The following is a 26,435-nucleotide window of genomic DNA, read 5'->3' as shown; positions in this document are numbered from 1 at the left end:
CACTGCTCCAGAAGCCATGCAGGCTCCACACCTGCCCAAAGAGCCTCCGACTTCCTGCCTGCGGGGACACAGCACTGATGGCCCAGCACCCCCCACCGCCCCGGGTCTCCTATGTCCACACAGCACCCTGCACTCTGGGTCCAGGCTTCGGCCAGGCCACCTGCTGGACTGAGGCTGCCTCAGCCCCACTGCAGGGTGATGGCGAGGGGCTGCTGGAGATCGGCTCTGGTCCCAGCATCTCTCCACGCCTGGGCCAGTCTAACAGACGCAGATCCCGTCTGTGAGCTGACAAAACCCAGCCCTGTCACTGCCATCATCGGATGGGACTGCCACCTGCCAGGGGCCCGATGGGAGACGCCTCCTGCCCTGAGCTGTCTAGCTCAGCAGGTACGTGCTCAGCCAAGGGGGTAGGAGTGGAGGTGGAGTGATAGGAAAGCAAGGCACCCAAGAGCCTATAATTGCTGGAATAACGGCCCTCCAGGGTCGTTAGAGGACCAAAAGCAGTTACAAAACTGCACTGACAGCATCCCAACTCCAGCAGCTTCTTTTAGGTGCAAAGAAAAAAAGATAGGCAGAGAAGATACCAGAGTGTCCTAAAAATTACATGTGCCTTTTCGCAACATGGAGTGACAGAGGCATGTCTGGGAAGACGGCAGGATGTAACAATCCCAGAGCCAGCAGGCTCAGCCTTGAGTGGCCTCCCCCCTCACCGTCTCTTTCCTAGAGGGCAGCAAACTCACACGTGCTTACCTCCTGCCTGCTCCCCCAGCCGCCTTCAGGAAGGCATCCCAGACACCACCCGGGGCACCCTGATCACCTCTCGTGCTGTGAGAGCTGGGGCCACCCTGTAGCCCGAACCCATCAGTCTGGGGCATCTGCAGTGGGGCAGCGTGAGAACCACAGAAACATCCGTGCCCTTTGACCCAATAACCTCACTTGCAGGAAACTCCCTCTGCAGAAGAGAGCAACCAGAGGACCTAAGGACGCTAACTACAAAAGGGCTGGTGTGCAAGGCTGGCCTGGGGGTGGTGCCTGAGCAGTAGGCTGGTGTGAGTCCTTGACATCGATGAGACACTTTCCCTACTGATAAGGGTGGTCTCTGTGCCTCAGCTGTTGGCACCACACGGTGGTTTATGGGGCGCACCTGCTTTCCTCTGGGGGTCGGGAAGTTTGGCATGTGAATGACAGCCATCAACCATCAATAATACTCGCGGTGCCGAGTCTCGAGTGGGCTCCCTAGGTCTCCAGGGGGACCTCTGTTGCTGCCGGTGAAGTAACCGTGCTGGGGGCCCCCTCAAGGGAGGGGGACAGGGAACCAAAGGCGTGGGGGTCTTCACCCCTGACCTGTGTCTTCTGCCCTTGGGGGTCCTGGTGTATGCCCATTCCTTGTCATCAACCTCAGCTGGGAGGGCTTCCCTGCAGCCCACAGGCTTGCCCTTCCATGCCACTCCAGAAACACCCACTCAGTAAAGAAGCCAAACTCCAGCAGAAGATCAGAGAGCCCACAGGTGCACTGGGACCCAGATCCTGGACACCCAGTACCCCCAGTCCTGTGTGTCCTGTCACAGAGGACATCTCCAGAGGCTCCCAAAGGGTCCTGTTGTCCCTGGCAGTGGCCTTGGACTGGGATCACCCTCCCTGCCACCTCACCTGCTCTCCAAAGCCTGGCGCTCCTTAGTGGCAGCCTCCAAGCGACTCTGGCTCTCCTGCAGCTCCCCCAGCAAGGATGTCACCTGGGCTTTCACTGAGGCCTTGTCCTCAGCCATCTGCTGCATGAAAAAAAAAAAAAGAGCCACTATCTGTCAGCAGTGGTTTCTTGCCAGCTGCTTGCCCCTTGCACCCTCAAGTCCCAGGGGAAGCCTGGAAACACAGTGACAGGCCTCCTGAGGGCTGCCCTCAGCAGCCCCCCTCACCTAACCTCCACCTCTGGAAGCATCTCCCCCTCATCCAGGCAACTGAAGCGGTGGAAAGAGATCCCGTCCTGTGAGCCCCTCCTCCCAGGCCTTCCTCATCCCCGCAGATGGGGGGAAAGGAGAGGCAGGGACGTGGGAGCCTTTCCACCTCTGAGATTCAGTGCTAGGGAAGGCAAGACTCAAACAGAGTGACAAAGATACACACTCCACTCCACGGGCCCCAGGCCACTGGAAGGTGATGTGGACAGACACCATTTCCAGAAGACTTGTACAGCAACAAGATGCAAGAGTTGGCCCAACTCCCCTTTGCCCAGCTCCCCTCATCAAGCTGTCCAGACTACAGTCCCCTGAGACCGAGGCCTGCTCAAGCCCTGGGTCAAGCCCCAGTCCTCGGCTTTCCCCGCCCCTCAGTACCAACCACCACACAGACCTCCCAGCCAGGCCTGGGGGCCTGCACATGCGCACTGATGCACTCACACACATGCACCCAGCCCCATCCACCATTCCTTCTCAAGGGCAGTCTCGAGCCCGTGACCCTCTCCATGTACACGCATGTGAGGATGACCTGCTCTGTCTTAAGGCCTTCAGTACCCTCCACAGGCTGAGAGTTTCCAGAGTCCCACCTCCAGGACCGACTTGTCTCTTGCAACCCAACTTAGCTATCTGACTGCCTGTCTAACTTCTCCACCTTGAAGCCCATGGGCACACCCTATGGATTAACGCCCACACTGCAGCCCACCACTGGGCCCAGCCTGAGAGCCCCTTGCTGGTAGGCTGCAATAAGCTTGCTCAGGCTCCCAGTTCCACCCCTGTGGCTGTAGGAGTTCCCCAGGGCTACCCAAAAAGACCACAAATTTGGCAGGCGGTTAAGATAACAGGAACAGATTGCTTTCTAGAGGCCAGGAGCCCAAGAGCAAGGTGTCAGCAGTGCTGGATCGTTCTGAGGACTTCGGGGAAGGATCAGCTCCAGGCCACTGCCTTGACTTCTGGGGGTGGCCAGCGGTCCTTGGTATTCATCAGCTGTAGCTGCATCACTCCATCTCTGCCTCCATCATCATGTGACCATCTTCCCTGTGAGTCTGTTTCTCTTCTAAGGACACCAGTCATTGGATTTAAACCCATCCTCAGCTACTGTGTCCTCACCTTAACTTGGTTATATCTGCAAAGACCTCATGTTTAACTAAGGTCACATTCTGAGGTACTAGGGTTTAGGATATGGACATTTCTTTGGGGGAAACATAACAATCCATAATATCCCCCACACTCCAGAGGAATCCACATAGCACAGCTCCCTCCCCCGGTTCCTGTCACACTCAGGATCAAAGCCTGAATCCTTCCACTGGCTTACTAATCCCACATGACTTGTCCCCACCATGACTACCTCCTCAGCCCCTCTCCATTCTGCCCCAGCTATGCTTGCCTCTTTAGTCTTCCCTGAACATTACAGGTATGCTCCTGCCTCAGGACCTTTGCACATACTTTCCTCTCCTCTAAAACAGTCTTTCCCCAGATATCCATATGGCTCATGTCCTCACTGTCTTCCAGGCTTACTCGACGGCAACTTAGTGAGGCCTTCCCCACCTAAGAGTGCAAATAGCCCACACCACCTGTCCTGTTAGATGAATATCTCCACTTGGCTATCTAGTCATCCTCTCAAAACTAACCTCGGTAAAACTACACTCCTGATCATCCCCAGAGGCCAGTTCCACTCATGGCCTTCCTTGTTACCAGTAGATGGCTAACCCATGATCTAGTTGGCAGGACAAAACCTTCAAGTCTTTCTTGAGTCCCATCTATCTCTCACAGCTCATGTCGGATACATCAGGAAATCCTGTCAAGATGTATCTTAGAATCTATTTGATGACACTTAGCAGGTCGGAGAAGGCAATGGCACCCCACTCCAGTACTCTTGCCTGGAAAATCCCATGGACAGAGGAGCCTGGTAGGCTGCAGTCCATGAGGTCGCTAAGAGTCGGACACGACTGAGCAACTTCACTTTCACTTTTCACTCTCATGCGCTGGAAATGGCAACCCACTCCAGTGTTCTGGCCTGGAGAATCCCAGGGACGGGGTAGCCTGGTGGGCTGCCGTCTATGGGGTCGCACAGAGTTGGACATGACTGAAGTGACTTAGCAGCAGCAGCAGGTAATGGTACTATTTTACGTGTGACAGTGCTGTTGTGGTTATGTTTCTTTCAAAGTCATTTCTTAGAGATCCACATGGAACTTTTTATGGAAGAAATCACACGGTGTCTGGAATCTGGTTCTAAAAAATGGGTAAAATCCTAGGTATCTACCTGAAAGAAATGAAAACTCATGTCGGCACAGGAATGTTCATAGCAGCATTACTCCTAACAGTCAGAATGGAAATGACCTACATGTCCATCAAATGAAGACTGAATAAAAAAATACGTAGTCTCTCTCTATACTGGAATATCATCCAGCCATAAAGTGAAATGAGGTACTTGGACAAACTACAGCATGGATGAACCTCAAAAACATGATGCTGAGTGAAAGTAGCCAGACACAAGAGCCACACATTGCAGGATTCCACTCACAGGAGATGTGCAGGTACCTGGGGCTTGGGGGGATGGGACTGCGGAGTGACCACTCATGGGGACACTGTTTCTTCCTAGGGTTTCTTCTTGTGGTTTTGGAACTACATAAAGGAAAGAGATGGTTGGCCAACTCTAAGACTATACCAAAAACTACTGAATTCTACACTTTCAAGGGGGGAATTTTATGGTATATGAGTTTTATTCTGGTTTCTCCAGGGTTAGCATCTTACCCCCATCACCTGCTGTCCATGTGCAAGAGTTTCTCTTATGTACACACCTGAGGTACAACTGACGAGGTGAGGGTAACCTGAACTTTCAACTTGAAGAAAAAATGCCAGGTGGTTTTTCAAAGCAGTGTCACCAACTGATGCTTCCAGCAGCAACATGAAGCCATGGCCTCTCCAATACCCACTACTGTCAGACTTGTCAGCTACCAATAGGGCTTTGGCAGTGGCTCTGATCGCTACTGTGAAGACAGCATCCCATCCCGTGAGTACAGGGCAGGCAGATGCTCTGCAGGCATTCTGAGAACAGCAGCCTTCTCCTCCTCCCTTCTGCACTGGTTCAGGGTGGTAGTGGCTTTACTGGTGGCCCCAAGGTGGTATGGCCATGGCCTAACCTGCAATTAGGCCTAACTTGAGCGCCGAAGAATTGATGCTTTTGAACTATGATGTTGGAAAAGACTCTTGAGAGTCCCTTGGACTGCTAGGAGATCCAACCAGTCCAGCCTAAAGGAAATCAGTCCTGAATGTTCATTGCAAGGACTGATGCTGAAGCTGAAACTCCAATACTTTGGCCACCTGATGCGAAGAACTGACTCACTGGAAAAGACCCTGATGCTGGGAAAGATTGAAGGCAGAAGGAGAAGGGGACGACAGAGGATGAGATGGTTGGATGGCATCACTGACTCAATGGACATGAGTTTTGAGTAAACTCTGGGAATTGGTGATGGACAGGGAGGCCTGGTGTGCTGCAACTCATGGGGTCGCAAAGAGTCGGAAACAACTGAGTGACTGAACTAAGCTAAACTAACCCGCAGTACGTGTCAATGGCATCTGATCTGGAGACACGGTCACTGCAGATGTGGTGGTGTGAAGATGAGGTCATACTGGAGGAGGGCGGGCCTCTGATCCAGTGACTGCTGAGAACTACAAAAGACTCGGACACTTGAGCAAGTTCTACTGTGATTTCTTGCAGCCTAAGGTCACGACCCTAGGCTGACCCAGCTCCCTTTTCAGTTCCCATCTGAGAAAACAGGGCCGGCAAAAGAATGTACGGTTTGTTCCAACCAACATTTGACTGAGCCCCCTCTCTCTGAGTCTTTCCTAAGAAGGCTCCCCACATGTGAACCCCTACTCTGTCCCTTTGAGATGTCCGTGTACCTCCAACAACTCAGGAGAGGCTTTCTCGGGACCTGAGAGCCATTCCTTTGAAACGGAATCCTCAGGAAGGACAGGGCCTGAGTCTCCCCATCTCTGAGTAGGATGGAATCATAACATCCAAGAACTAACCCCAGGGACGGACATTGCTGACCTCACCACATTGACCCTGACCAACCCACCATGGGTTTTCACTCGAGACCCTGCTCACTGACCCCACCTCACTCTCCCTTCAAACCACCGGCACCCCTGTGCCAATCAGAAGGGTGCCTGGCGCTTTTGCCTGCTGACAGTGGTTACCAAACAAAACCGGTTCCTACCCCTTTACCTAAAGGCCAGGTGAGCTGCTCTTTGACACTTGTGTCTTCATAAGAAGATGAGGAAAGATGCCCAGACACCCGGGGTGAAGGCCACGTGACAGTGTGTTTGCAAACCATGGAACACTGAGTCCTCCCAGCCAGTACCTGAGGCTAGGAGACAGGCGTGGACCAGATCCTGCCCTCAGAAGGAACCGTACCTGTCCATGCCTGGATCATGGACTTCCGGCCTCCACAACTGGCAGACTACACGTTTCTGTGGCTTCTGACTACCCTGTTTGTGGTACTCCGTTACAGTAGCCCCAGGAACCTGAGACACTTCCCAAGGGCCCCGCTGGGCTGTCTACGCCGCCAGCAGCATGATTTCTGGCCGGACCCTGGGCCACACATACCAGCTTGATCTCCAGGGCCCAAAGATCAAGTACCTAAGGTGAGCCATGCAGGCGCCCCAAGCCTCCAGGAGTGACCCCCCCGCCACAAGTCCCCAGAGGGCACACTGTCATGCATGGCCCCGTCTCTCCTGGACTTGCCCTACGTTCCTTTAGCTTTGCTGATTTCAACCCGTATCCCAGCCAGCGGCTCACCCTAATGCCATAACTGGGAGGACAACAGCTTTCCCCAACTCCAGGAGCCCCCTACCCCGGCACCCCCAGGCAGGCGGCCAGGTCCCTACCTGCTGGCACGTCTTCAGGCACTCCACCTCCTTCAGGGCCTGCTCCCTCTGCTGGCGCAGTTCACGCTTCTCCAGGCTCAGCCTCACCACCAAGTCCCGGGCCTCCTGGAACTTCTGCATGAGGAAGGCCTTCTCCTCCCTCTGGCTGCCCTGGAAACGTTGCAGCTCCTCACAGCGCTCGCGCAGCATCTGGTTGCTCTGGCGGATGGCGTCTGCAAAGATGGCTGGGGCCAGGTGAGCCCAGGGCCTGCGGCCCCCCACCACCCCGAGGACTCCCCCACTGGGATGACTCCCCAATGCTCCCTTGTTTTGCCAGTCACTTTCAAGGTCAGCTGCACAAATGACATGCCCCCAGTGTCCATGAGACCTTCACTTAAAAGCACGTGTCAAGGAGTCCCTAGTGGCCTCATGGTTGGGATCCAGTGCTTTTACTGCCCTGGCCCGGGTTCAATTCCTGGTCAGGGAACTGAGGTCCCACAAGCCGCACAGTGTGGCAAAAAAAAAAAAAAAAAAAAAAAGTCAAATGTCAGTTTCTCTGTTCTTTGTAAGTGACTCTGAAACTCATCTGCCTTCTGTGTGGGTCAGAGCAGGCCCCTGGGTCACTGCCTTCGGGATCAGACTGGGGGCAAACTTCCCTGAGCTCTGCTGGCCCCAGACTGAGGGAGGTCTTGGGGGGGGCAGGGCCAGAAGTCTGGGAGCAAGTGAGTTCTCTGAGCCTCACCATCCTCATGTATACATTCAATGGGGACAAGCATCCCCATCTCACAGAGACAGGACAGATAACATGGAAAAGCAGCCAAAGTGCCTGGTGCATGAGACAGCTTCAAGAACCACTTTGTCCTCCTCTTCCCGGGCAGTCAGCAAGGGCTGAGGAAAGGAGGGCCACCCACCCGGGGACAGCCCCAGGCAGCAGCCCACCATGGGTACTGACAAAATGGATCCATGGCTTGTGAAGGTGCTAGCCACCACAGAACTGGATTAGAGGGGGCCCCCTCTCTGGTCAGAACCCCTGACGAGCTAAATAGGCCTACTGATGGAACATTCTTTAGCTAGAACTGCAATGGCTCCTGAGCCTGGCTCCAGAGCCATCTTCTACGCACCACTGTCCCTGTGAGACTCCAGCCCTGCAAGGGAGCAAATGATCTGAGACAGGACTTCCTGCCTCAGGCCCACAGTACCCCCACCGGCCCCCACTGTCCTGGGGATGAGCTCAGACCACACATGTAGCTGTGGAGAGTGAGCTGTCTCCCTGCCCCAAACCTGGCTGCCAGCTCAATGTGGCCCCAACACAGAAACATATTTAACGACATCTGAGGGATATTGTTGGTTGTCTTAACTGCGGGGGGGGGGGGCGATTGAGAGGCTCATGCTCCACCCACAGTGACCCGGACGTCCCTTCCCCAAAGCACCCAAGGGCCCTTCCTAGGAAGCCCCTGCCTAGCCCAGAGCAGACCACGCCCCTTCCAGATAGCCGCACCCTTGCTCAGATAGCCGCACCCCTTTCCAGGATACTGTTTGATGCTTCTGTCCACGGGGTCACAGAGAGTCAGACACACGACTGAGCGACCGAATAACAACAATGGCTGATCAGTACGGAAGCACAGGGGCCTGGCGGTCTTGGCCCGACAGGGACAACCCAGAAAGGTCACCTCAGCTCCAGAGCTCCTTGGAGAGGGGGCAGCCCAGCTTCTCCCTCTGCCCGTCCCTGGTTCTGCACTGCCCTGCCCTTCCCATCACATCCCCTCCCCTCCTCAGTGTTGGTCCTGACTCTAAACATTCTGGATGGCACTCTGTAGCTAAGAGCCACTTCCAGAGAACCCCAAGGGAAACGAAGGAGGAGGCTGGCTAAGCCAGAGCCACGAACTGGCTCTCAGGCGCCTGCCCAACCCAGTCCCAGAAAATGCAGAGGCACTGGGTGAGTAGGGTCAATCCTCCAGCAGGACCTGCTTCCCAGACATTTGACTCTGCCCACCTGCTGTCGCCCTCACCTCGGAGCTCTTGATTCTCCTCCAGACAGCGCTGGAAGGTCTCAGGGGTGCCCTGCTCTGAAGGCACGTGGAGCATGGTTGGCTTCCCCAGAGAAGACTCTTCACCCAGCATGTCCTGGTCCCCTGCTGGGCCACCACTCGGCTGCACCATCTCACACAGTGGACTCTTCCAGGGGGGCCTGCTCATCCAACACGTCAGGGCCTGAAAGAGAGTTAGCAGGGGGAGGATATGAAGAGACCTATGCAGAATTCTCCTACCCTGCAGGATGAGGAGTCCTGGCGTCACACTTCAAGCAGAATATGAGCATGCTGGCAAGTGGAAAGAGATGCTAACATGGGCTTTCTGGTCTAAGAGGTAGCACATAATCCCATTCCAAAGGGAGGTGCAGGCTCTTCTGTGGGGCTTGGAAAGGTAATGGTTCAGCACTGCTTGTAAACTGTAAGCTGAAGTTAAGAACATCACCAGAGAGGAGAAATCACAGAGAAAATTGGTTTTGGAGGGATATGTCGGTGTGCTGGAAATCCTACCCCCCCATACACACACTTCCAAGCATGAGTGGAGGTGAGTGGCCCCTCACCTAGTATAGTGAGTTGAATGATGACCCCCAATAAAGTATGTCCATGTTCTGACACCCAGAACCTGTGACTGTGAACTGCAGAAAAGGGTCTTTGCAGATGCGATAAAATTAAGGATCTGGAGATAAGATAATCCTGGATGAGAAAGGCCCTAAATCCAACAAATGTCCTTATGAGACACAGAAGAGGAGAGACACAGACACAGAGGAGACGCCACATGAAAATAGAGGCAGAGACAGGAGGGATGTGGCCACAAGCCCAGGGACCCCTGGAGCCCCCAGAGGCTGGACAAAGCCCAAAGGACCCTGCCCTGGAGCCTCCGAAGGAAGCATGGCCTTACCAACACCTTGACCTCAGGCTCTTGGTTTCCAGAGCCAGGAAAGGATAAACTTCTGTTGTTTTAAGCCCCTGCCCCCGCTCGTGGCCATCTCTTACAGCAACCCTAGGAAATCCATAGACAAGTAAGAGGGTCTTCACAGAGATCACTTGGAGCCTGGTGAGTGTTCTTTGGAACAGAGGGGCTGAAGTGGATCATCCCGTATTTGATGTGTACTGAGACATCTGAAAGCAGGGCCTGGACTCACAGATGAAGGCAGGGAGGCAGAGAAAGCCTGAGCCATTTGTGTTCTCTTGTGACCTGGAGTACAGAGAGGGAGTCTACACCAGACAGCATCAACCTGGAGCCCTTTTAAGTCCTGCCCAAGAAGACTGGCTACATGAAGAGGAAGCTAATCCCAAGAGAAGTTTCCAGGAGTAGGGCCTGAGCTGCAGCCAGAGACTAGAACACCAAACGAACTTGGACATTTCACTATTACACTGATGCTTCACTAAACACCTTACTAACCCACTGGCAGTATCTGATGGATCACTGATCCCTGATTGCAGAACAGCCCACTCTCCTGGTTTCCCGCCTACCTCACTGGCTGCTCCCTCTCAGGCTCTTTCACTGGCCCATCCTCATCAACCCAGCCCTTCATGTGGTTGTGCCCCAGGGCTCTGTCCTGGGACCTTTTCTCTAACTTCAGTCACTCCAATACTAATTCCATCCAGACTCAAAACTGTAGCCCTCATCTTAACGCTGATGATGCCCCAAATCAGAACTCTTTCCTGAACTCCCAACTCACACATCAAATTCCAGATCTCCACTTGGATATCTAGTCATCCTTTCAAAACTAACCTCGGTAAAACTACACTCCTGATCATCCCCAGAGGCCAGTTCCATTCATGGCCTTCTTTGTTACCAGTAGATGGCTAACCCATGCTCTAGTCAGCAGAACAAAACCTTCAAGTCCTTCTTGAGTCCCATCTATCTCTCACAACTCATGTCGGATCCATCAGGAAATCCTGTGAAAATGTATCTTAGAATCTATTTGATGACACTTAGCAGGTAATGGTACTCTTTTACATGTGATAGTGCTGGGGTGGTTATGTTTCTTTCAAAGTCATTTATTAGAGATGCACACGGAAATGTTTATGAAAGAAATCACATGGTGTCTGGGTTTGGTTCTAAATAATGGGTGAACTCCTACGTATCTACCTAAAAGAAATGAAAACTCATGTCCGCACAGGAATGTTTGTAGCAGCATTACTCCTAACAGCCAGAGTGGAAATGACCCAGATGTTTATCAACTGATAAACAGACAAAATCTAGCACACTCCCACGCTGCAACATTATGCTAATAAAAAGAAACAACTCATAAAAGACCACATATTATGATTCCACTTACGTGAAATGTCCAGAATAGGTAAATACATAGAGACAGAAAGACTAGTGGATGCTTAGAGCAGGGGTAGATGGTGTGGTGAGAGTGATGGCTGAAGTTTATGGGGTTTCTTTTTGGAGTGATGAAAATGTTCTGGAATTAATGGTGATAGTTGTGTAAGTCTGTGAATGCACTGAAAAACCAGTGAAGTGTATACTTTAAATGGATGATTTGCGAGGATGATATTTGGATGATATTGGATGATATTTGGATGACAATGTGAATTATATTTCAACAAAGCTGTTTTTGAGGAGTATGAATTAAAAATAGCCACGAGTTGGTAACTGTTGAAGCTGGGAAGTGAGTACATTGAATTTACTAGACCATTCTACTTTTCTACGCCTTTGAAATTTTACACAATAAAATGATAAAAGTAATATCAACGTTCACTTAATTACTGTAATAACCTCCTAAAAGTCACCTGGCTCCTACACGTGCCACCCCCATAGTCAGTTCTCCCCACTGTGCCAGACCAGTCAGCCTAAAAGGTGATTCTGATCACATCCCTCCTCTGCTGGGATCCCTATCATAGATCCTCATTGCCAACAGCTTAAAACCCAAAGTCCCTACCACTACCTACAAGGCCATGCACTATCTGTTCTCCCATTAAAGTGAAAGTCGCTCAGTTGTGTCCGACTCTTTGCGACCCCATGGACTGTACAGTTCATGGAATTCTCCAGGCCAGAATACTTGACTGGGTAGCCTTTCCCTTCTCCAGGGGATCTTCCCAACCCAGGGATCGAACCCAGGTCTCCCACATTGCAGGCGGATTCTTTACCAACTGAGACACCAGGGAAGCCCAAGAATACTGGAATGGGTAGCCTATCCCTTCTCGAGAGGACCTTCCCGACCCAGGAATCAAACCGGCTTCCACTCTTAAGTATTCTCCTCGCTCACTCTACTCCAGGTATAGCGGCCTCGTTACTGAGTTACTGAACATGTCAGGATGGCTCATTCATCCCCAAGTCACAGAAGATACGAGATCCAGGAGACACTCATCGTTTTGCAAAGGAGCAAAATGATGCACATGAGGTAAAATACTTAGTCGGCAAGTCATATTTGACGCCTTTTTAAAGAACTTTAACCTGAAATGCACAGACGATGAACAGAAAATGTCTCCGACCTATAAGAGTCATTCACAAACTAGGGGTGTGGACAAGACGCGCTGGCGGAGGAAGAAAAGGCGGAAACAAACCCGCTCGCCGCCAAAGTAACCTGAGTCCTCAATCGGCCTGCCTCCACCGGTGTTCTGGAAGTGCGCAGCAGAACCCGGCCGGACCGAACAAGAGGGAGAAGCCTGGTCATCCGGGGGGGGGGGGGGCGGTATCGGAGGCGGCAGAACGCCCACCGATGATACCCTGTCTTCGGAAGAGGGCCACACCTGTCAGCTGAGTCGGTCCGACGTGAGAAGGGCGGCAACAGCGGGCCCCGAGCGTTCCTCGGACCCCCGGCGCTCCGAGAAAATCCGGGTTCCGCTGTAGCCCTTCCCTTCTCCCGCTGCCAACTTCTCACTTCCGGCTTCCGGTGTCTAAGCTGTGGGATCCGGAAGTAAAAGGCTCAGGTCCCGCCCCTGCCCGACCGGCCAACGGAAGGTACAAAGGAGGCTGCCCAAGACAGAAACCTGAACCTGACAGCGTTGGTTGGCCTGTGGGACATTCCCCAGTAATTAGCGTCGCGACCTGCATTCCTCCTTGTCTGTCCAGCAGGGGCGGCACCCAGCCACCAGACGTTTGGCCGTTCCCCCCCGCCCCCCGCTAGGGTTGGAACCACGACGAGGCTATTATCTAAGAGGGCCGGTTTGACCTGCTCCGGCGACCTGTCCGGCGAAGGGACGGAGCTGCAGAAGACCCCACCCACCAAAGGGTCAAGGGGCGGGGTCAAGCAGCTGGCGGAAGTGGAGACCTGCGCAGGACCTCCCCGGGGCCCCGCGCCGAAAGCCGGACTCTAGGGGCGGGGTCGGGCCAGGGATGGGGACGCGGGCGAGCTGCGGGGAGCTGCAGGCGGACTCGCGAGGTAGCGGGGACACGGCGCAGCCGCAGCTGAGACAGCAGGCGGCCCGCGGCTCAGCGGCCGGCGCAGGTGCTCGAGGGGCAGGGCGGGCCAGGGCTGGGGCCTCCACGCGGAGCGGGGGGAGGGCCCGAGGTGGGGGGAGGGCCCCGGCCTGGCCGGGATGCGCGCGCACCTGCCCGCGCCCTCGACCCTCCCCGCCCCACGAGGGAGGGGCCTGCGGAGGCCACACCCCCGTATCTCGCCTGAGGCCGGTCAGCTCAGCCCGGGTTCCCGCCCCCGCCGGTTAAATGGGCTGGCGGGGCACAGCCCGGGGAAACGGCCGGGGACTCGGGGTCTGCGGGCGTGTCGGGTGAGAGCGGCGAAGCACAGGTAACCGAGTGGGCGGTCACGGTGCTGCGAGGCACTTTGATTGCCCAGACTTGGGAACGGGGCAAAATCCAGAGGGTGTAACCGAACTCCTGGTACCCTGCGTTGCCCTCATGGGACCCCCGAGGAGACAGAGACCCCGAGAGGGCCAGGGACTTGCTGGGGGTCTGCCCAGCGTGGCAGGAGGAGGGCTGGAGCAACACTCCCATCAGCTGCACTACCTCGCACGCCTCGCATGCTCCAGCTCATTGTGGAGTTTCTGCCTGCATTCTGGGCGACATGGTCTTAGGCAGATCGTATGCTGCTCCAGCGGCGTTTTACTCAGTCGCCCCAGAGCTGAGGCCCTAGTAAGAATCCAGTAATGCTTTGGGTCATTTTGTAATATACACCACGGAAGAAGGTTGCCCAGAGAGGATGGCCGGAGCCCAGGGCCAGCAGTTTGTAATCTCCTGAACATCCTGCTCCCCGGGTATTCACAGTCAGTGGTTTCAGTAATGAAACATCTGCTGGAGGAGAGCCCAAAGGACCCCTCCAGAAAGGGACCAGCTTCTCAGTGCTCTTCTCAGCTCCTGCCTTGTCAACTGAGTTTTTCCTTCACTAGAGAGCGCCATGGCAGAGCAGGTGGCTCTGAGCCGGACCCAGGTGTGCGGGATCCTGCGAGAAGAGCTGTACCAGGGTGATGACTTCCATCAGGCCGATACCCACATCTTTATCATCATGGGTGCATCGGTGAGTCTCCCCTACCAAGCCCCACAGCTTAAAAGCAGCAGAAGGGACCTCACGGTGCCTGTGGTTTCCCAACTGCTTGCCACTGGGCCCCTCGGGCTCTTGCTCCTGCTCAGGGGCCGCTGTCAACCGGTTACCACCCAGTGTACACACACCATGAGGCGTTTCTGAAGTGCGTGTGTAGCCATTGAGTGTAGACCTCTGTCCTGGAGCTGGGAGGCCCTTCAAGACTATCTGGTTGGACTTCCTCCTCCACAGGGAAGACAGAGAGGTAAACAGGGGAAGCAGTCCATTCCAGAAGGATGTTTTCCAAACATGTTTCTGACTTGACAGATGTCACACAGTCAGTGCCAAAGGTAGGATCCAGGGCCCAATCTCTACCTTGTCTGTCTACCCTCAAGCTCCCTGAGGACACACACTTGACCCTTCTTGAAACCCCATCTCTTTGCCCTGACTTCCAAGGCCTCCCGAGGAGCTGAGACCAGCCCCATTGTCCAGCTAGTGGAACTGCCACTTTGCTGTGATCAGAAAGGCCAGAGACTAGAAGCAAAGGCAGAAACAGAGCATGCTGACCATACATGTCGGGGGTGACGGAACATGAGAGGGTGGGTGGGTCCTCGGAGAGCCATGACTGGCCCTCCTCCCCGACTAAAAGCACTCCCTCTGTGTGCCACGTGGAAATAAGATCAACTCGGTGGCAAGACATGAGAAAGGGCTGGAACACTGTCAACATTTCATCTCGAAGGGAAACTTTGCACCCTGGACGGGACTGAGAATCTGCTCCCTGGGATTACGAGCATCTCTGCTGGTGACTTACTGTATAAACCTGAAGCGAGAGCTCCACCAAGCTAGTGAGCTCTTTCTTCACAGGGCAGGCATGGCCTCTCTGTCCCTTCCACACCCTGTCCCCTCAGCTCTGGAGGAATTTGGCTCTTCATTCATGTATCGTAACAGGCCAACACCCTTTGCAGAACATGCTTCCTGCCAGTTGTGTGATTTTGGTCAGAACTTGGAAAAAGAGCCAGAATGCAGAGCAGGGGGCTTTGTGGAGTGAGGAGGGCTGTGCTGGTGGAAGGGAAGGCTGCCTGAAACTCTCCCCTGACCGTCTTATCACCCCAAGACTGTAGGGTGCCCAGGAGGGGCGCACAAGGGGCAGCTTAGCCCCCACCCTGGCCCCAGCCTCGTCCCTTAGAGGAGCCAGAAACCTTAACACCTGGGACTTGGTCCAAGAAATAGGTTGACAAAGAAAGTTACTTGGGATTATTTTTCCTCCTTCCCCCAGCCCCATCCCAGCCTGTCCCAAGACACTCCAGCAGAGGGTCCCCGGCCTCAGTAAATGGCCTATGACCCCAGACCTTCAACTCCGATTAAACACCTCACTGAGAGCATCCAAGTGTGTTCTGTGGCCTGGGCCAAGTGTCTCCTCCTCTCTCAACCCCGCGGTCTCCACTTGGCAATAGAAGTCTTTGGAGCACCAAGGGCCCCTGGGGCTCTGCTGAGCCGATTCAGTGACTCCTCCCTGCCTTCATATGTGGCAGCCTTGACGTTGGGCAACACTGTTTCTTTGCAATACAAGCAGTTCCCCTTTGCTGTTCTCTGCTCCAAGAGCAATCAGCAGAGGCTTCTAGGGCAGAAAGGGGAAGTGCCGGCTGCAGCCAGGCAGGGCGGGGCCGGGGGAGGACCAGGGCTTAGGAAGAAGAACCTTTTTTTGTTGTTGTTTTATTTCTCCCCTTCCTGCTGGGATGTGTGGGAGGCAGGCTGGCAGAACAAACCTGCTTCTCTGGGAGACCAGGGAGTTCTCCGCAGCACAGCAGGCACCTGCCCTGAGGCCCCCCCCCCACAACGTGGGAGCCGTGCCTGGGGGCTGGGCCCCAAGGTGAGCGCGTGTGACAGCAAACACTGCCAGGCCTTCACGCCCCTGGCCTTGAGAGGCGCCAAGACCCGCAGAGCCAGGGCCTTGGAGCAGAGCCTGCGATTCCAAAAAGGATGAGCTGTCCTCCACTGCTCTCCTCCCTGCCGGCCTTGCCCAACCCGCATCCAGCACGCGCCCAGGTTCCTCCCCGTCCGAAGGCTGGCCAGACCCGATGGCCTTGCAGCTGCAGCCGCTCCCTGCTCCCTCCTCTGGACTCCCACCCTCAGTAGGAGGGCAGTGGAGAAACTTACTGGACCTGGTCTGGAGTCTTCTGGAACCCGAGAACCCATTTCTCCTTCCAGACTGGTGTTGAGAGAGGAACCCTGGGCCTGCCGGACTGGAGCCACTCTAACCCCCAGCGGAAACAGAGAGAGCGACTGGGATGAGAGAAAGAACAGGCTGAGGAGCCCCCCTCAGGCAGAAGTGGCTCACTGCAGGGTCCGCAGGGCAGCCTTCGCCTCTGGGCCTCAGTTTCCCCATCTGGGCCATGGGCTCGATGAGTGCTCCAGGGCCCATCCTGGAGATGGGGTCCTGCCAGGGCTGAGCTGGAGGACCCGGGCCCTCTCTCCTCTGGGGGTGCTTCTGGGCCGCCTCTCCTCCGGGGGCAATAAGATTCCTGCTGTGTCATGATGACTCTGACGCTCCCCCAAAGGGCTGATGAGTCATGAGCCCCGCGGCCCAGAAGGGAGGCTGAGCAGATCCTTGACCCGAGGGTGATAGAGCCCACCCCTGCCCAGCCTCCCCAGTTCTACTTCCGTGTGCTCCACCCTAAAACCCTGTGAGACCGAGGGCTCCTTAAGCTGGAGACATGAGATAAGATCGGGGTGCTGGCAGGCCAGATGTAAGTGGCTGGAAATCTGCAGCAGGCCCTGCTCCTGCTAAGTCACCACATGGCCCCAGATTCCTCCAGACCCCGCGAGTGCTGTGCTCTCGGCCCACGTTACTTCTGGCAGATCAATCAGGCCCAGGCTCCTGGGTAGGGGGGGCCCCCTAGGCCTCTGCGCCCCCCCACCAGTCCAGTTCCTACCTCGCTTCTCCCTCGGGTGAGTGACTCAGAGCCCCAGGCTGCTGGTGGCAGGGCTGAGCTGAACAAGGCAAGCAGGTTCCACCCCTTGCTAATCCCGAAGGGACCAGTGAGGGCAGACTGGTGTGGGGCGCCGTGACTCAGCAGACGGGACACTGGCCTACTGGAATTTGATCGGAAGCAAACATTCCTCTGGGCCAGGCAGGCCGGGAGGTGACCACTGATGGGGGACTGATGGCTTCTCCTGCTGGAGCCCCACGACAGGAGGGGGGTGGCAGAAAGCGGGCACTGCTGGGCACTGGGAGGAGAGGGGCCATAGGGTTGCAGCTGGGCTCCAGGGAGACCCCAGCCGGGGGTCAGAGACCAACCTTGAGGTGCTGCTGTCTCCGGGCTTCCCAGGGAAGGTGGCCAGCAGGAGGGGGCCCTGCTCCAGAGCCCTTGGCAATCAGTTTTGAGCGGCTGGCAGACAGGGGGCAGGGGCTGCGACACAGGGCACCCTGGTTTGGGAGCCACCCACTGGAGCACTCCAGGTTCCACTGGAGTCCAGAGGTGGTGGAGAGATACTGGCCCATGTGGGCTGGACACTAGCCAAGACCTGGACTGGAACAAACATGTAGACTCGTTCACATGCAGGTGCCGGCTTGGCCCAGGAGACAGAGGGTGAAGCCACAAACGGGGACTGAGCGTGCAAACCTCAAAAGTGGCCCGTCCTCGCCCCCAGCCAGAGGGGGACTCGCCTACCTGGTAGCTCCCCGAGTACTTTCCTCACGGCCCATCTAGGGGTACAGGTTGCAATCGGTTCTGGTCCTGGAGCTCCTCTCTGCAACAGTCCACAGATGTTACCACGTCCAGTGCTGACGTGACTCCTAAAGGGTCATTTTGCCCTGAAGCCTCAGGTCCTCACCCCTGGAGATGGTTTTCCTACCTGGGGTGAATCTAACAGCTCTGCCCAGCAGCCCTCACTGATGTCAGGGCAGGGGGCATGAAAGGGTGTCTGCTCTGCACCCAGGCCATGCTCAGGCTCACCACCTCTTCCACCCAGAGTGGAGAATTCCTTTGTCAGGTCACCAAAAGCAAACATGTGGCTGCAGCTATGGCAGCTAAACCGGCCTGGAGAGAGGGACTGGGTGACTTCGTGGGATGACCACATTGTTGCTCACAGTTGCTGTGTCTTCACACACTTGCCGTTATCTTGGAAAGTTTCACACAGTCAACAGCAAGCGTGATACGCAGCCAGGGCCGCCATCTGCTCAGTTCTTCTTTTCAGTCTTTTTATGTGTAGGCAACATTCACATACATCAAAAGACATCTTTTCTGTCCAATCAGTTCCGACCTTTATAACCAGAGACAACGTTTCCATCTCCCCAGCCAGTCCACCTCCTGCTCTGGACTCACTTCTGTCACTGTGGCTCTGTTTTGCCTTTTCTAAAGCTTCCCTTAAATGGACTCAGGGTGTTGAGTCTTGTGTGTCCAGCATTCTGGTTCTGAGAATCGCTTGTGCTGAGTAGGTCACTGGCTCATCCCTTTTTTCTTGGTTTGTAATCTTTGTTCTTGTCTCCTGCGCAGCTTGCAGGATCTTAGTTCCCCGACCAGGGATCGAACCCGAAACCCCATGTGGTGGAGTCCTAACCACTGGACCACCAGGGTATCCCCCTGGCTCATCCCTTGGTATTGCTGAGTTGGTGTCCCACTGTGTGGATATCCAGCTTGTCCATTCCCTGTTGATGGCCTTTCACTGTGTCCCAGCTCAGGGCTATTGGGAATTATGGCTGCTGTGAACCTTGGTGCAAGTGTTTGCTCCACACCACCTCCGACACCAGATGGGGTTAGTTTTTTTCAGATTACAACCTTCCAGGTGAGGGTCAAGCTGGATCTCACTGTGGTTTAATTTGTATTTTTGTGACAACTGGTCATCTTGAACACTTTCTTGTGTGTTTAGTAACCATCGATTCATCTTGTGAAGTATGTGGTCAAGCCTTTACCGATCTTGAATTCTTTTTCTGTTTTGTTGTAGAGTGGGTTTTTTTCTTTTTAATTGACCTTTTTAACCACGTTCAAGTGTACTAACCAGTGGCATTTAACACATTTCATGATATTGAGGGGAGTGGGTTATATATTCTAGATACTACATGTGGTGAATGTTTTCTCCCAGTCTGTGGCTTGTCTATTCATCTTGTGTTTTGTTTTGTTTTGTTTCCCAATTCATCTTCTTAATAGTGTCTTATGATGACCAAGAGTTTCTAATTTTGCTCAAGCCTTCATTCATCCACTTTTCCAGTTACTGCACTCTGTGTCCTAGCTAAGAAATCTGTTTCTACTGCCATCTACTAACTTTTTCAAACCTAAAATCTCATTAATTGTAATAATTGGCATAAAGCTTAGTTTCAAGTGGTTTTCTTTCTTTAAATGGACAGGTGGTCAGCTAGAGACCAGGCCTGCATGACACTTCCTTCCCACCTTGTCATGTGTCTTGTTCTCTGCCTGCCGCTGGTGGGGCTTCTGTTGGGGTGTTGAGTAAAGAGCCAAAGACAGGCCCTCTTTTCTTGCTCCTGGTTGTTGAAAGAGGATTATTTCAACCTTTCCCTACAGTATATGATGTTTGTGGAGTTTTTAACAGGGGCTGCTTAGCAAGGTGAGAAAGTTCCCTTTTATGCCTAGTCTGGGAAAAGGTCCTATCATGCTAGGTGTTTAAATTTCTGGAACATTTAATATCCGTCTGGTGAGTTTTAACAAGGTTCCTAGATTAAAGACTCTAAAGGAGTAGACATATGACTTAGAGCTTTTTTTCCTCTAATCTGTTCATGTAGTGAATGTTAATGATTTTTTTTTTTTTTTTTTTGCTTTTCAGTATCAAACCAAGCTTTCACTTGCAGGATGATCCCAACTTAGTTCGGACATACTCCATGTTTGACATTGCAGGGTTGGGTTTTCTGGTATCTCCTGCAGAACTGTTTGCACCTGTATCTGTGTTCTTGATGAGATAGGCTAGGGACCACCTCTGCGCATTTCTCAGCCTCTCTGGCCGCAGGGTCCCAGGGCCACCACGCAGCTTGGCTCCCCAGTCAGGCTTTGCCTCCGACTGGTGGTCTCTGTCCGTGGCATTTTGTGAGACCTGTTGGCAGAGCTGTCTCTGTCAGGGGTGGTTGTCAGGGGCCGAGCTGGGCTTGCTGGGAAGGGTGTGAACATCATCCTGTCTCCATAATGACCATTACCTCCCCAAGTCACTCGCTCCATTGTGGTATATTGGAATTTTCCAGAAAAGTGTCCATTTCATATAACTTGTGAGATGTGGGATAAGGTTGTTCACAAAACCCTCTGCGGTCTTTCCTGTCAGTAGTTTTGTCCCACTGCCCCCATGATTCTTGGTAACTTTTTAAAAAGCAATCTTGCCCAGGGGTCTGTTTGAATTAATTTAATTAGTCTTTTTCAAAAACCAAAATGGGGCTTTGTTGAGCTGTTCTTTTGGCTTGTTTTCCATTTTATTCATTTTTACTTTGCAGTGTTTCCTGCCTTGTAATTTGTTTGGCTTTTAAATTTTGCTGTCTATTTTCTAGGGCTTCCCTGGTGGCTCAGTAGTAAAGAATCTGCCTGCAATGCAGGAGACTTGGGTTCAATCCCTGAGCCAGGAAGATCTCCTGGAGGAGGTAACGGCTACCCACTCCAGTATCCTTGCCTGGCGCATTCCATGGACAGCAGAGCCTGACGGGCTGCAGTCCATGGGGTCGCAAAGAGTCGGACATGACCGAGCGACAATGGATGGTCTTTTCGAACTTTCTCAGTTAAATGCTGAGTTCATCAGCTTTGAGCCATTCTTTTTTTTTTTTTTTGCTAACATAAGCATTTAAAGTCATACCTCAGTTTTGTCACGTGCTACTTCCAATGCCATTCAGTTCCAGTGAGTCTAGTATTTTCTTTAGCCCATGAGCTCTTTAGAAGCAGGCTTCTTGTGTTGGTTTTGGTTTTGCCCATTCAACCACAAGACGAGTCTCTGGATCACGGGACCAGCAGGTTAATGGGTTATCTCCTGGCCAGCGTGAGGTCTCTTTCCCTTAAGGTGCCCCCCAGCAATGTGCAGGTACTCCAGGCCAGGGTCAAGGGCTAGACTGGGCCCCAGTTCAAGCAGCTCAGGCTGCACACAGGGGGCAGGACAAGAGTGCGCAGGTCTCCCCCCATGGGGGTGATCTGGGGCATGTCCTCAGCTCCTAACCACACCTGTTTCTCTGCCTCAGGGGGACCTGGCCAAGAAGAAGATCTACCCCACCATCTGGTAAGCCTGTGTCCCCACCGCCCCCTGAGGCCCCGTGCCCCCTCGCCCTTGCCACAGCCGTGCTCTGCCCTCAGGTGGCTGTTCCGGGATGGCCTTTTGCCCGAAGACACCTACATCGTGGGCTATGCCCGCTCCCGCCTCACAGTGGCTGACATCCGCAAGCAGAGCGAGCCCTTCTTCAAAGTGAGTGGCTTCTGGAGTCTCGGCAGATGGCACACCCCCTCTCCCTGTCCCATCACAGAGGCCCTTTGTCCCACCCCTCCTGTGCCAGGCCACCCCTTCCCTGGCACCTCCCAGCCCCCTATGACCTGGGCTCACCACTTCCTTCCCACTGTACCCTGTGACCTCTCAAACATGGAGATGCCTACCTTCTCTCAACACACAGTACTTGGGTGGCATGACTTTGGAGAGAGGGCTTTCTCCCAGGTCCCAATTTGCTGGACTCTGGCTTCTGTCTTAGGGCAATGAGGCCCCCACCCACCACCCCCATGGGCATGCAGAGCTGGAGCTGTAAGTGACCCCAGTGCGAGGCTAGGATGGCTGACCTCTCAGGGAGCCCGCTCTGCCTGTGGGCTCACAGGAGAGGAAGGGCAGGGGGCCAAGATCCTTGTGTCCGTGTTGCCCAGGCTACCCCGGAGGAGAAGTCCAAGCTGGAGGAGTTCTTTGCCCGCAACTCCTACGTGGCCGGCCAGTATGATGACGCCGCCTCCTACGAGCGCCTCAACAGCCACATAAATGCCCTTCATCAGGGCACACAGACCAACCGCCTCTTCTACCTGGCCTTGCCCCCAACTGTCTACGAGGCTGTCACCAAAAACATCCACGAGACCTGCATGAGCCATACGTAAGGCTGGTCTTTCTCCCTCCCTTCCTGCCTCCAGGGTGTGCCCTACCCTGGTGCGACCTGCCCCAGCAAGCTAAGCAAAGCCCACGGGGCCAACCGGCCTAGGGAGTCTGAAAAAGATAGATGGCCCTGGTTTACTTCCATGAATTCAGTCTGCAGAGAACGGGCATTTTCCGTTTTCTGGAAGTTCCCCAAAAATGCTCACACCCTTATTTACCATCCAGATCCCTATATAGACCCTCAGGGTCAGCTCGCAGAAATCCCACTGTCCCTGGCAGCAGTCCCGACTAACACCACAAGGTGGTAGTGTTGCTCCACGAAACTTTTTCACTGCTGCCGGTTTATTCTCAGGCTCTCGGCATTTCCCACGGTCCCCTCAACCACCACGAGGTGGTAGCATTGCTCCGCGAAACTTTCGCGGCTGATGGCTCACTCTCAGGCTTTTGGCACTTCCCACGGTCTCCTCGACCACCACCAGGGGGCGGTGTTGCTCCATGGGAACCCTGCTGCCTGTGACACAGTAGCACCTGTGTGCTTGCTTATGTCTCTCAAGCCAGGGCCGTGTCTGTTTCACTTTGTCCCAGGTTTGGATGTGGAATGGCCGCATTAACTCTCCGTTAGGATAAAGGGGGCTTCCCTTGTAGCTCAGTCGGTAAAGCATCTGCCTGCAGTGCAGGAGACCCAGGTTCGATCCCTGGGTGGGGAAGATCCCCTAGGGAAGGACATGGCGACCCACTCTAGTATCTTTCTCTGGAAAATCTCATGGACAGAGGAGCCTGGTGGCCTGCAGTCCATGGGGTCACAAAGAGTTGGGCACGACTGAGCAACTAACACTTACTTCCCCAGGTTCAAACTCTCAGGGGGAGCTTTGCCTTTGGTATCCCCTCCCCCTATTTCCCCACTAGCTCAGGGCACCCCCAGACCCCACAGGACCCCTGCATTGCCAGGAGGGAGCAGAGAGGGCAGGAGGCGCTCCTCCTACTCGCCTGCTGGTCAGGCTAGAAGGCTTCCAAGGAAGCTTTGAGCCGAGGACTGGGAATTAGAAGGGGTGTCCTCTGGGCAGAGCCTGGAGGAGACCCATCCCTGCAGAACTTGGCTGGCCCAGCTGACTGCTGAGAGGAGGCGGGGAGTCTCTGCCTTCACTCCCTAGGGAATGGAGGGTGGACAGGGATTGGATGCTGAGCCCTGCCCCCCACCCAGGGAGGGTGATGCAGTTTTGGGCTCTCACAGAGGTTGGAACCGCATCATCGTGGAGAAGCCCTTCGGGAGGGACCTGCAGAGCTCCGACCGACTGTCCAACCACATCTCTTCCCTGTTCCGTGAGGACCAAATCTACCGCATCGACCACTACCTGGGCAAAGAGATGGTCCAGAACCTCATGGTGCTGAGGTGCGCTGGGGCCGGGGCTGGGGCCTAGGGGTCCTGGGCAGCCCCTTTCTGATGCACAGTCAGCCTCTATGTGCCCCTACCCCAGGTTTGCCAACAGGATCTTCGGGCCCATTTGGAACCGGGACAACATCGCCTGCGTCATCCTCACCTTCAAAGAGCCCTTTGGCACTGAGGGTCGTGGGGGCTACTTTGATGAATTTGGGATCATCCGGTGAGAGCCCAGCTCCCTTATCTGGGGAGCTGGGCACAGGCACCATCCCACTCCCCTGCAGGTCCCCCCGCCCCACTCTGGGTTCCTGGCCCCCCAAGGTTCAAGTTGGGCAGCATGAGGGTCTGAGCAGTCAGTGGGGACTGTAAAGGGTGGGGTCACTGTCTTCTACCTTTACTTAAAGGGACCTGGCAGACATTGGGGATCAGGAAGGAAGCTCACTGCTGGTTGCTGGAAGGCCAAGTTTGAGGCCCTGAGTGCCCGGAAGGTGGCCGACAGGGAGGGGCTAAGGGAGCTCACACCTCACTCCTTCCTGCCCCCAGGGACGTGATGCAGAACCACCTCCTGCAGATGCTGTGTCTGGTGGCCATGGAGAAGCCTGCCTCCACCGACTCGGATGACGTGCGTGATGAGAAGGTAGGTGGGGCCGCCCCCTCCCTGCCCAGCCCCCTTTCCCTAGTCACCCATCCTGAGCACCAGATGCCCTGGGCCAGGAGGTGGGCAGCCTGTCAGAGAACTGGCAGGGCCATGTGACCAGGCTTCTCCTGGAGAAGAAGCAAGGGTGGGGTGAGGTGGTCCCAGAGAGCCCTCGTGGGACAGAGCCTGAAGCCTGGCTTTGGCAGCAGGAGCAAAGCTGCACACAGGACACCTCCTGACTATCGGGGCCACTCACCCATCCAGGAAGGCCACTCCTGGGCGTTAACATGGCTCCCTGGCACCCAGTGTTCTCTTTACCCAAGGGCTTTGTCTTCCCGGCTCTCGTGTAGGTCAAGGTGTTGAAATGTATCTCAGAGGTGCAGGCGAGCAACGTGGTCCTGGGCCAGTATGTGGGGAACCCCGACGGAGAGGGGGAGGCCACCAAAGGGTACCTGGATGACCCCACGGTGCCCCGTGGGTCTACCACGGCCACCTTTGCGGCCGCCGTCCTCTACGTGGAGAACGAGCGCTGGGACGGTAGGTGGTGCTGCCGCCCCGCGGGGATGGGAGCCGGCCCCTGCAGCCGGCCAAGCGCTCCCCAAAGCCGGCTGTGTCCATCCCCCATCTCCTCACAGGGGTGCCCTTCATCCTGCGCTGCGGCAAAGCCCTGAACGAGCGCAAGGCCGAGGTGCGCCTACAGTTCCGTGACGTGGCCGGGGACATCTTCCGGCAGCAGTGCAAGCGCAACGAGCTGGTGATCCGCGTGCAGCCCAATGAGGCTGTGTACACCAAGATGATGACCAAGAAGCCCGGCATGTTCTTCAACCCCGAGGAGTCGGAGCTTGACCTGACCTATGGCAACCGATACAAGGTGGGCGCCTGCCTGCCCCCTGGGCAGGGGCGGCGGCCCAGGGCTCCGCAGGGCTCAGCACCTTGGTGACACCCTGTGGCCTGCCCGCAGAATGTGAAGCTCCCTGACGCCTACGAGCGCCTCATCCTGGACGTCTTTTGCGGGAGCCAGATGCACTTCGTACGCAGGTGAGGAAAGGCTCCCTCCTCTCTCCTCCCCCTCCCTCCTCTCCAGTACCCTCTCCATCCCCTTGACCCACCATCCCCCTCTTCATCCCCCTCCCTCCCCCCTACACCCTCCCTCTCCCTCCTCCATCCCTCTCCCTCCGTGGTCCCACTGGCCTCCCATCCCCACCCCTGTCCCTTCAGTGATGAACTGCGGGAGGCCTGGCGAATCTTCACTCCACTGCTGCACCACATCGAACGTGAGAAGGCCCAGCCCATCCCTTACGTGTATGGCAGGTATGTCTAGTAGGAGTTGAGGGGGACAAGACAGGGTGTGGATGGGGGGTGACGGGGGCAGGGGGGTAAGGGGGCACCTTGGGACTCAGGACTCCCTCACCGCTCCCCACCACCTATCCCCCTGCCAGCCGGGGCCCTGTGGAGGCAGACGAGCTGATGAAGCGTGTGGGCTTCCAGTACGAGGGCACCTACAAGTGGGTGAACCCCCACAAGCTCTGAGCCGGCTCCCCCTCCCATGTGCCTTGGCCCCGCCCACCTCTCTCCCTCCACATACCCCCCACCAGACCCAGCTCCAGAGGACTCGGGACCACCGCCCCCAGCCCCACATTCCTGCCCCGGGCTGGGGCCACCCCCCCACCCGCCCCTCAGCCCAATCACATTCCTCGGCCAGCCAGCACTGTGAACCCACCCGCACCCTGCCCCAGCCAGCCTGTGTCCCCGGAACTGAGCCCCCCCGCCACCCGGAGCAAGCAAGAGGAGGACTATAGTTGGGGAAGACGGGGGCAAGGTCCTCAGAAGGCCGGGGATGCAGCCCCCGCACCCCTAATCTCGGCGCCACTCCACATTCCTGGTCCCCCCGTGAAAGGGACCTCCATGCCGCCCAGCACCCTCCCTGCGCTGGGCCCTCCGAACGTCTGTGTGCCCCCCAGCCCCCCCACCACCATAACTCAGCACTCCACAGCCGCCACGTCTCACCCCCACAAACCCGCCCCCCCCCCCGCCCCAAGGTGGCACCCTCGCCACCGGAAAAGCGAAAGCAGCAAAGTGCCATTAAATCAGCAAACTTAAGCCACC

General features: G+C 55.4%; 2 protein-coding genes and 1 non-coding gene across 11 annotated transcripts in view; 2 read left to right on the top strand and 1 right to left on the bottom strand.

Moving 5' to 3' along the window:
• Nucleotides 1-17,228, bottom strand: part of IKBKG (inhibitor of nuclear factor kappa B kinase regulatory subunit gamma) — a 21,642-nt gene extending 4,414 nt beyond the window's left edge. For 2 of the 7 annotated variants that reach the window (XM_043458006.1, XM_043458009.1), the window contains exons 1-4: nucleotides 12,382-12,638; nucleotides 8,828-9,029; nucleotides 6,840-7,051; nucleotides 1,651-1,769 (exon numbers count right to left, since the gene is read on the bottom strand). In XM_043458006.1, coding sequence (XP_043313941.1) covers nucleotides 1,651-1,769; nucleotides 6,840-7,051; nucleotides 8,828-9,029; nucleotides 12,382-12,471 — 623 coding nt within the window. In that variant the 5' untranslated portion in view covers nucleotides 12,472-12,638. Of the gene's footprint in view, nucleotides 1-1,650; nucleotides 1,770-6,839; nucleotides 7,052-8,827; nucleotides 9,030-12,361; nucleotides 12,906-16,431; nucleotides 16,520-17,207 lie in introns of those variants that run through there. The other 5 variants (XM_043458012.1, XM_043458010.1, XM_043458007.1 and 2 more) reach the window with 5 other exon arrangements.
• On the top strand, nucleotides 12,910-26,435 carry G6PD (glucose-6-phosphate dehydrogenase). 3 transcript variants are annotated; one of them, XM_043458003.1, is made up of 14 exons: nucleotides 13,030-13,245; nucleotides 14,144-14,271; nucleotides 20,759-20,848; nucleotides 21,434-21,471; nucleotides 21,546-21,654; nucleotides 22,098-22,315; nucleotides 23,546-23,704; nucleotides 23,790-23,915; nucleotides 24,236-24,329; nucleotides 24,680-24,866; nucleotides 24,965-25,200; nucleotides 25,291-25,367; nucleotides 25,548-25,640; nucleotides 25,769-26,435. In XM_043458003.1, exons 1-14 carry the CDS (start codon nucleotides 13,134-13,136, stop codon nucleotides 25,857-25,859), a joined length of 1,758 nt encoding a protein of 585 aa, XP_043313938.1. In that variant the 5' UTR covers nucleotides 13,030-13,133; the 3' UTR covers nucleotides 25,860-26,435. The 3 variants fall into 3 exon arrangements, with proteins under 3 accessions (XP_043313939.1, XP_043313938.1, XP_043313940.1); XM_043458005.1 differs by lacking the exon at nucleotides 13,030-13,245 and adding an exon at nucleotides 13,391-13,545; XM_043458004.1 differs by lacking the exon at nucleotides 20,759-20,848 and having other exon boundaries at nucleotides 12,910-13,245.
• Nucleotides 22,950-23,021, top strand: TRNAC-GCA. Its single transcript has one exon. It is a non-coding gene; the product is annotated as a tRNA-Cys (tRNA).

The sequence above is a fragment of the Cervus canadensis genome, chromosome X (genome assembly GCF_019320065.1).
Source record: "Cervus canadensis isolate Bull #8, Minnesota chromosome X, ASM1932006v1, whole genome shotgun sequence".
Taxonomy (NCBI): Eukaryota; Metazoa; Chordata; class Mammalia; order Artiodactyla; family Cervidae; genus Cervus; species Cervus canadensis.
The sequence above is the reverse complement of the archived record's forward strand: the minus strand, read 5'-3'. Positions and strand labels throughout refer to the sequence as shown.

What these genes read in the sequence shown, in the direction of transcription:
- G6PD (XM_043458003.1), top strand. Translation starts at nt 13,134, where the DNA reads ATGGGGACGCGGGCGAGCTGCGGGGAGCTGCAGGCGGACTCGCGAGGT. An exon ending in CCTATGGCAACCGATACAAG is followed by an intron (nt 25,201 to 25,290) that starts GTGGGCGCCTGC and finishes GCCTGCCCGCAG; the next exon opens with AATGTGAAGCTCCCTGACGC. An exon ending in ATCCCTTACGTGTATGGCAG is followed by an intron (nt 25,641 to 25,768) that starts GTATGTCTAGTA and finishes TCCCCCTGCCAG; the next exon opens with CCGGGGCCCTGTGGAGGCAG.